General features: G+C 44.7%; 1 protein-coding gene across 2 annotated transcripts; it reads left to right on the top strand.

Annotated features, from left to right (window-relative positions):
• Positions 1-176: 176 nt before the first annotated feature.
• On the top strand, positions 177-9,298 carry ndufaf7 (NADH:ubiquinone oxidoreductase complex assembly factor 7). Of its 2 annotated transcripts, XM_018743938.2 has the most exons (10): positions 177-476; positions 574-746; positions 1,791-1,871; positions 2,038-2,148; positions 3,027-3,240; positions 3,404-3,462; positions 4,373-4,486; positions 5,147-5,290; positions 5,413-5,586; positions 5,767-9,298. In XM_018743938.2, the coding sequence occupies exons 1-10, from the start codon at positions 401-403 to the stop codon at positions 5,992-5,994; spliced, it is 1,374 nt and encodes a 457-aa protein (XP_018599454.2). In that variant the 5' UTR covers positions 177-400; the 3' UTR covers positions 5,995-9,298. The 2 variants fall into 2 exon arrangements, with proteins under 2 accessions (XP_018599454.2, XP_018599456.2); XM_018743940.2 differs by lacking the exon at positions 5,147-5,290.
• Positions 9,299-9,400: the final 102 nt, after the last annotated feature.

The following is a 9,400-nucleotide window of genomic DNA, read 5'->3' as shown; positions in this document are numbered from 1 at the left end:
ACGCATTTTATTAATCATAAATCCTATATTAAGTAGGATAATGTTAAAAACGTTGTAATTAAATGCTTTGTTAAACACTTTATCGATTATATTTAAAATTAGTTTCCTTTCCTCGGACAGGACGTTGAGGTAGGGGTTAAAGTTCACTAAGAGATTTTTCCGGGTGCGATTTGCGAAACAACTGCGTCAATGCATGCTCGACAGAATACATGGATGGACTGCAAACAGCAATAGGGAATGCGTAACACAATCCACATGTTTTCGGGATTAATGCATGCGCAAGTGTGATGTGTCATATTAAATTTCACAAACCAGCCTGCGCTTAGGGTCCTCCAACCAGTGACAGTAGGAACCACAGTGGGTCACTACGTGATAGGACACCATAATATTATTATTTTTAATGATGGCGGTATTCAAGAAATTGCATCGCTGTATACCGAAGTCTTCATCTTTTTTCAGGGCACCTGGATTAACAGGTAGACACAGTATCTTTTCTGAATTATCAGTTGACGTGACGTCGTGTTTTCTGGTGGAGCAGCACGTGAAGTCTGAGTGCGCGTGGCGTGTTTGCAGCTGTGCGGTGCCGGGAGAGAAGATCGGAGCGCAGCGCGGCTACTTCCGCTTCACCTCCGCGGGACGCCTTCACGGGCCACGCGATGCTGAGACATCTGACGTCCAAGATCAAGGCGACGGGTCCGATCTCGGTGGCTGAGTACATGAGGGAGGTGCTCACCAACCCCGTGTCGGTACGACCTCGTCATCCATAGCGCTTCTCCAGCAGGGTCGTGGTGGTCCGGAGCCTATGATCAGGAGCATTGCCCATGTTTGTGAGGTGAATCGCTGAGTGGCGGTTCAGGAGATGATGCGTTTGAATAGGCACACCTGGTGGTGGTAGCCTAGTGCTTAGCGCTGCTGCCTTTGGATTATGCAAAGGTTGCAGGTTCAAATCCCATCTCCAGTTTGAGCAAGGTGCTTACATTTAGTCACTTAGCAGACACTTTTCTCCAAAGCAACTTCCAATGATCTCAGTGTAGTGTTATGAGCCCGCACACCTTAAAGGTGACTTACACTGCTAGATACACTACTTACAGTGGGTCACTCATCAGTGTCACACACTCTCTGTAACTCACACACTGTGGGTGAACCTGAACACCATGTCTTTGGACTGTGGGAGGAAACCAGAGCACCCAGATGAAACCCACACAGACACAGGGAAAACATGCGAACTCCATATAGACTGAGCGGGGATCAAACCCACGTGCTCTCGCACCACCCAGGCGGTGTGAAATCAGCGCTACTCGCTATGCCACCCGTACTTACTCTAAATGTGCTCCAGTAAAATGACCCAACTGTATAAAAGGGTGAATGATTGTAAATACCTCAACATTGTAAGCTGCTTTGGCGAAAAGTGTCAGCTAAATGGGAAAAAGAGTTACGTTGCTATGGAGTGGCGTCCCGTCCAGGGTGCGCTCCGTTTCAGGGGCACGGCAGCTCACTGCGGTTAGCAAGCAGTTATTGATCATGGATAGATGAAGTGTTGCAAAGTTTTTTTCCTATTTATCATAGCTTTGCCTAAAGTTTTTACAGGCCTTAACACATTAATAACCGGAGAGACGTGTGTTGTTCGGCCTTTATTGATTTCATCATAGTCATAGAAGTGATTTGGAGCTTCAAACAAATGGGGTTATGAACAGACTTCCAGTGCAAATTGTAGGTTTAGGATCCAGTGTATGTGCAAACGGTGTCATGCGTGTGCTTACCACGGTCACCCTTCTCACTTGCTCTCTCAGGGGTATTACGTGCGCCATGACATGTTGGGGACGGATGGAGATTTCATAACATCGCCCGAGATCAGTCAGATCTTCGGAGAGGTAAGGCCCCGCTTTGCCGCTGGGAAGATCAGCCAGTCGATTTGTTTCCTGTATCTGCGCGCACAAAACGCAGCGTAAAAAGAGCGTCGATTTCAGCTGCAGTTATGTACGGTTGGGAGTCGTGCTTTATTGACATAACTCGGTGTTAATTGCCGTTCCCGGGAAGTTGCTCGGCATCTGGTGTGTGAGCGAGTGGATGGCAGCCGGAAAGCCCAGGCGGTTCCAGCTGGTGGAGTTGGGTCCCGGACGGGGTTCCCTCATCAGTGACGTCCTCAGGGTGAGTGTCACTCGAGGAGTGAGAAGCTATTCATCTATTTCTAATAAGCTCTGATTTATCTAGTTGTGATAAGCTATTATCTAGTTTTTAACAGTGTTTCTTAGTTCAGGAGGTCTTCGGGCCACCTGCTAGCGTAGTGTTTAGAGCTGCTGCCTGTGGACCCGAAGGTCACAGGTTCAATTCCTACCTCCAGCTGCAGTATCCTTGAGCAAAGTACTTACCCTAAAATTGCTCCAGTGAAATTACCCAGCTGTATAAATGGGTGAATGATTGTAATTAGCTGAACATTATAAGTAACTTTGGAGAAAACCATCAAATAAATGAATAAATGTAAATTTGGGGAAGGGTGGAGTTCTAGAGTAGGGCACGTTGATGCTGTGAGAAGATGAGCTTCTGCCCGATACCACGGTACATTTATCACATCAGATGTGTAATAAACTTGCTTACGGAATATAAATAGTGATTTTTATTTTGTGAAGTTGTCATTTGATATTTACCCAGATAGGGGAGCTGTTCTCCTGGTTTGTTGTGGGAAAAAGTTCTTCACAAAGTCCTCCAAAAGCTTTTCTTCCTCTAAACAATAGTTATTATTATGGAGTGCGCAGATTGTTGAACGGAGTGAGTGTACATGAAACTCGAAGCTTTCTCGATGGTTTTTCTGTAGTTCTCCTATTTTTCAATTTAATGATTTCATTATGAAATTGTATTTAGCTTGCAAACAATCTGGAATATATTTCAGAGCTTTGTTTAGTAGTTTATACGCCACGTAACCCATTAAGTGGTTAAATCCAGCAATGTGACTGCTGCTCCGGTATCTGGTCGCTTTCAAAGTATTTTGCTGCATCCAGCTCTCAGCTCCCTGTGTCACTGTCCTGCAGGTGTTCAGCCAGCTGAGGACAGTGTTGAGCGGCACATCGGTGTCTGTGCACCTGGTGGAGATCAGCCCCAAGCTCAGCAAGGTCCAGGCCCACAACCTGACAGGGGAGCAGAACCAAGTCTCCAGTGACAAGAATGCGACCGTGTACCGCCGTGGGACCACGATGTCAGGGCTGCCCGTTTGCTGGTACCACAGGGTGGAGGACATCCCTGAGGGTGAGAACCCACGTCTTCAGCCCACCTGACCAATGAATGACGGAATAGGAGCACACTGGGGCACATTAGGGCATCGTAAGCGGCCCCTATAAAAGGAAGTGATGACTATAGGTATCTGTAGGCTTTTCCTTCATTCAAACGTGAGACCTTCTCCCTGATCCAGGCTTCAGCATCTTCCTGGCTCATGAGTTCTTTGATGCACTGCCCATCCACAAGTTCCAGGTGAGAAAGTGTTCACGTACGGTTTGCATAAGAGAAGAGAAACAGTGTAAGTTAACAGAGGATAAGCTGGTACCTGCACGAATGTTTGCTTTTTTCCATTCGTCTTTTGTTCTTCTCCTAGTCTTGGTCCTCGTGCCCTCCACATTTAGTGTTGGTTTCTGTTCAGATGAACCTTTACTGAGCTGTTAATAGATAAAACGATGCAACTTATGTTGAACAGCATATGGTGGCATTGGGATCATAATTTGCATTTGTCACAAAACACCCTCATTACTGCAATTTTGAGTAAATAATGGTAAATGAAGCACCGTTTTCTTTTTGTTCCTCTCAGTATGCGGAACTCATGACATCTACTGTTTCAGATAATCCGTTATTGCAGTGGAAGCCATTTCCATTGTTTTTGAATGCTTATGTAATTAAAATTAATTTTTTTTTTTTTTTTTTCTGTTTAACATTTCACAAGACACAGAACAAAGGGAACATTTTACTAGTGTAAATAAAAGTTTTGCGTGTAATCGATTGTTCGGAAAACTCGCGCACACACAGAAACGCTGAAGCCGCTCATCCCATATGGGGTCGCGGCGAACCGGAGCCTAACCCGGCAAATAGAGGGCGAAAGGCTGGAGGGGGAGGGGGAGGGGACACACCCAGGACGGGACGCCAGTCCATCACATGGCACCCCAAGCGGGATTCAAACCCCAGACCCGCCAGAGAGCGGGACCCAGCCAAACCTGCTGCACCACCACGCCCTCCTGTTCAGAAAACTGTTTAATACCATTTAAAAGTCCTCAGATAGCGAATATTTTACTTAGCATCTCATCGAGGTAACGTAATTTACAGCTCAGGTAGAAGAAAATGTGCGTTATTGATATTCCCTGCTGTAACAAACTTATTGCCTCGGACTCGACAGCGGACGGAACGGGGCTGGCGAGAGGTGATGGTGGACATCGACCCGGAGGAGCAGGACAAGCTGTGCTTTGTTCTCGTTCCGGCTCCTACTCTGGCCTCCTCCGTGCTGCTGCAGGTGGGGCTGCCGGCTGCTGCTTCCTTATCACAGAGGCACAAAATTCAAGAAGGGAGGAGAATCCCTTTCGTTTGAACTCGCTCCTTTTACAAGCAGAAGTCTGCATAGGCCTGTGTAGAACCTTGTATAGGTTGTATAGACGGGCTACTAGGTAACTGCCTTAACATCGGTCTTTCAGGAGTGTCTGGTTTGCATTATGGGTATTTTTTCGGTATATACATTTCAGAACTATTTGATCTGGCCTTTGAAGTGGAATACCAAGCTTTTCATCCCGGTTGAAGTTTGCTGTCGTGTCGGTCGCGGATAAAGACCACGGATAACGGTCCGCATCTCAAGTGCTGCCTGGCTGCAGTCTAAAGGGAACCCTGCCATTAAAGTGGACTATTTAACTATCTAGAGGGTCTGCCCACGATCATCTGAAGTATTGCCACATGCGTGACAAATTACCCGAGAGACCTTTATCACAGTGTGGCACTGACTTATCCAATCAGTGTTTTATAAAAATATCTCCAGAAACACAAGCCCCCCCCCCCCCCTCCCTCGTTCATGATCAAAGCCTTGAAGGTCTGTCTGTGTGTGTGTGTGTGTGTGTGTGTGTGTGTGTGTACTCATTGCCTTCACCAGGAAGCCATTTCGGAAACCTTTGTCTTGTTCTCCCAGGCAGATGAAAAGAGAGAGCATGTCGAGGTTTGTCCAGAAGGGGGCGTCACGGTTCAGAGGCTGTCAAATCGGATTGCGGAACACGGGGGCGCGGCTCTGATTGCCGACTATGGACACGATGGGGTGAAAACGGACACCTTCAGAGTCGGTGCTTTGTTACAGTTTTCACTTAAACACAACATTGTAGCAATTTACCAGTGTCCAACTTATAAGAGGCATAGTATCGTATCTGAAACGTCAGGAGATGCTGTATTTTTTTTTCTAAGGGCTTCCGAGGTCACAAGCTCCATGATGTCCTCAGTGCCCCAGGGACTGCCGACTTGACAGCCGATGTGGATTTCAGTTACCTGAGAAGGATGGCGGGGGACGAGGTGGTCTGCTTTGGCCCCATCACACAGCGACAGTTTCTGCGGAACATGGGCATCGACGTGCGCTTGCAGGTAGGAGATAGCCCTGCAGGGCACGTTGATGTGCTGTGAGCTTGATAGGGGCCCCACAATCACGTAGGGATACGGGTTCAGTGTGCAGCCCACTGTGTGTGTGGACAGAGCAGAACAAAGGATTTTGCCTTGAGGCTCCTGAAAATCCCCAACTTATGGTTACTTGCTGCTACTCCCCAGGTTCTGCTGCAAAACTGCCCAGATGACTCCACCCGTGCCCAGCTAATCCAGGGCTTCGACATGCTTACAAATCCCAAACAGATGGGGGAACGTTTCAAATTTTTCGCCATGCTGGCTCACGGCCGCCTACTTCGACCTGCAGCAGGACAGGGCACGGCCAAGAAAGCCCCGGCACCGCTGCCTGTGGCTGGATTCACTGAACTTGGACCCCTGGGGGAAAGGAGCTGATAAGATGCATACAGTCAGGCTTGAGCAGCCCGCCGGTGTGGAATCAGTGACTAAGGCCCTGGTTGAGTCCGTTTCTGTACCCTTCGCCACATGTAGGGAGGGACAAAGCGCTTAGCTGGCTCAGTGTGCTGTAGTTTGGTGCTAATTTACAGACCGCGCCACACAGAACAGAATAAGCAGGCACGGACATCTCAGACTGCCTCAGTCAGAACCCATTTGTGGTTTCTGGATTTCAGAAGGACATGCAGCAGGCTTCAGCTCCAGACATTCTCTCCGAAAGAACCACGGGCCATTAAAAGATTGAGTTACAATGTGGTTGGTGGTAATCATGAAACTGGCCAGGTATCCGGTGACTGCATTTTAAGAGTGATGGGGGAAAAAGAACTCAGAAACCACATTTTGTTATTCATAGTCTCCTTTGGACAGCTCACAACATGACTTCTCCACAGTTTGTCTGTAGTATTTTAAACCCATTGTAAATGAGCTATACTAGTGGGAATAAACGTATTCACAAATATACTAAGGAATTAATTTAGGACTTGCACTCGTTTGGAGGATCCAGTTTTATACTGAATTTCTCAATAGAATTCTTTCTTATGAATTCTCAATGCTTAAGTGCCACATTTCACACGATATTCTGCTTTTTTCTCAAATCTGAGTAACTAGTGCAGATTAATGGATTGCATTACTGTTGCATGTGTAAGATTATGAAATTACACTGAAGAAATGCAAAAAAATATGTATCACTATTGGCATACTTCACATTCTGCCAGTGTTGATGTACGGTGATGCTGTAGACAATCACGTGAAAGAGTGATGGATACTGAACTATAAAATGCCCTTTTGCTGTGACAGTAAACAGCAGTAGGGTTTAGTTACAGTCTGTTCCACTGTACCATCCAAACCATCACAAGGAGTTCCAGAACAGGAGCCCACATCCATGAAGACCTGAGGAAACATTCAGAAATTTTTTGTTCCAACTCATGTTTACAGAGGGCAGGGATCCTCATGAGCTTTTTTCTACCCCGCCTAGAGAAGTACTGGAGATCATAAACAGGCTGGAGGTACTGCAGTTTCCAACAAAAGAATCAGAAAAAGGTTTAAGTGCTTATAAACAGGGAGATTTTAATAAATCTGTAAATATACAAAAAAGGACATCTGCCAATCCAGCGGCAAAGAAGACATTTAAAAAAAAAAAAAAAAATCTCAGGATAAAGTCATGACTACCCCCTCCAGTTTGTGCTTGGGGTAAATCCTTCACAATGACAATGGTTCGCATTACAGGTTGTACACATTCCAGAGAGACCGCTTCAGATAGCCCTCACGACAACGTGCGTCACCGCAACTGTTGCCAGGAGAAGAGAAAAGCCTTTTCACACCAAGGCCTGAACATTGAAAGAGGTAATGCAGGCAGTACAGAGTACTTCTTTTATAAGGATATGGTCTGCAGCATGAAGCCTTTTCCATTTCACACTCTTCTGTGCCCCAGGAATAAACCAGATTTATGTAAGCATGTCTTCAGGAACTGCACAGCAGTTTCTAAGTTGTACAATCTTTTCTAACGAAGTAGCATCCAGTAACAGCAATTCTGCCTTTTTAAAAGGTGCTCATGTCGCTGGGGACCCTGCACTGAGATTTATTAACTCGAGTAAACTGCTACCACCAGGCGTTCAAACACTCGCCGTCATAATCCCCGATACAAGACAGACTGGTTTGCTTTAAAATACTCTAAAGAAACAGGTGGTAGTGACCTTTTGGACCGCAAAATGCCATTTCATATTCAGCCCTCCCAACTGTGTTCCACTACATCTCTTGCCTCCCGGAGTTCAAACTGAAGGCAGGACCCACCATTTCTTAGAACTTTACCAGTTGCTTAGCAAGTTGGCTGCACCAAGAACATTTGAAAGTGATGTGAACATAGCCCAAATGGCTAAAAATCAATGCATCTTCAAAATGTAATTTCACAAAGGAATGTTTTGTATTTTTTCCCCCCCCAGGACTAGGCAACAAGGTTAAAGCATACTTTAACCTTTTGGAATTGCACTTCTTAAAAATGTCAAATGTGAGTAGGTGCATACAGAAATACTGAAACTCCTGCCACCTTAGAAAGTAAATATCCACACAGAGATGCCCTTTTGGCTCACGAGCTGCTTCCGTTGCAGAGTTTTACCTTTACCCAACTTAACGGCTCACTGAACCTAAACCGTAACACATGGAGTAACTCAAAGGCTCGGCACAAATCACACACTTCACCGTGTAGCCCCCCCGAGTAAGAATACGTGTTTCTGGTTATCGAGGACACAAGGTAAAGCTAGCTGTAATTTTCTGAACAATATATTTTGACGTGCATATTCCTTCATCTCTCTTTAGCAGAGACACAAAAGTATTTAGGTCGAGCTTCTTGGCCTTGCCCGACCTGTGTACGATGACATGGTATTTCACTGAGGTGAATCAAAGTAAAGTCTGTCTGAAGCCTTCTAGAAAGTAGCTTAACGGCACCAGAGTTCCACAGAGACCGACTGAATCCAGTCTATCGCTTTCACAGAAAACCAGAAAGGAGTACACAGAACTTTAAAAACAAGCAAAAAACTGCACAAAAATGTCACATCAATTACAGAAAATATACATAACAAAAACAACTTCAGCCAGAACAATAAAACTAATACCTCACGGAATCAGTCTCTCTGTCTGTGAATACTTTATCATGACGGGTGTAATGAATGGTTCCGACCCTGAACAAACAGGGAAATATTGATTTCTGTGGAACTGTTCCTTAACCATAAAAATTTTTTTCCCCCCCATTTGTTGAATACATTTGCATTTAACAAAATAGTTTTTCTTCCAAAAATAAATATCTTTGCGTTGTATGCACACACTTATTCATTATCCTACAAGTCTCTTCGAATAATTCTACCTTGCTAGGTTAAACATTTAATATAACATAGTCCCCACAATGCCTAAGATCTCACAATAAATACCGCAAGGCTTTAAGTTTTCAAAATTTGAGTAATCAAAAATCTCTTTCCTTTCAAATTTGTTGGTTTCTCCTCCTGTGTTTTTCTTTGGGGAATAAACAGGTACTATTGTAGCAGCTGTCAATTACGTCTGTTCACATCTGGCCATCAGTTTCAATGCATGTAGTTGACTCATAGTGCAAATATTCCACTCCTAAATCAACATATGTATTCAATACATATTCAAGGCATCAGTATCATAGCTTTCCAGTTTAATACCATGAAATGAAGCAGAAAAAAAATGTGCTTAATATTGTACTCTGGCTGAGCAAAAATACTGAGTATTTTGAAAATGTAATTTAAAACGAAAAAAAAAAAAAAAACAAAAAAAAAAATTTACAAAAATATTTTATTAAATAACAGTCCAAACTTTAGTCTACTGAGGAGTGATC

This window comes from Scleropages formosus, chromosome 1 (genome assembly GCF_900964775.1).
Source record: "Scleropages formosus chromosome 1, fSclFor1.1, whole genome shotgun sequence".
NCBI lineage: Eukaryota > Metazoa > Chordata > Actinopteri > Osteoglossiformes > Osteoglossidae > Scleropages > Scleropages formosus.
This window is presented reverse-complemented; position numbering and strand designations above follow the sequence as displayed.

Bases quoted from the DNA above. Each gene is read 5' to 3' on its own strand.
- ndufaf7 (XM_018743938.2), top strand. From the start codon at position 401: ATGATGGCGGTATTCAAGAAATTGCATCGCTGTATACCGAAGTCTTCA. The intron at 2,149-3,026 runs GTGAGTGTCACT...ACTGTCCTGCAG, and splicing joins TCATCAGTGACGTCCTCAGG to GTGTTCAGCCAGCTGAGGAC. The intron at 3,463-4,372 runs GTGAGAAAGTGT...CGGACTCGACAG, and splicing joins TGCCCATCCACAAGTTCCAG to CGGACGGAACGGGGCTGGCG.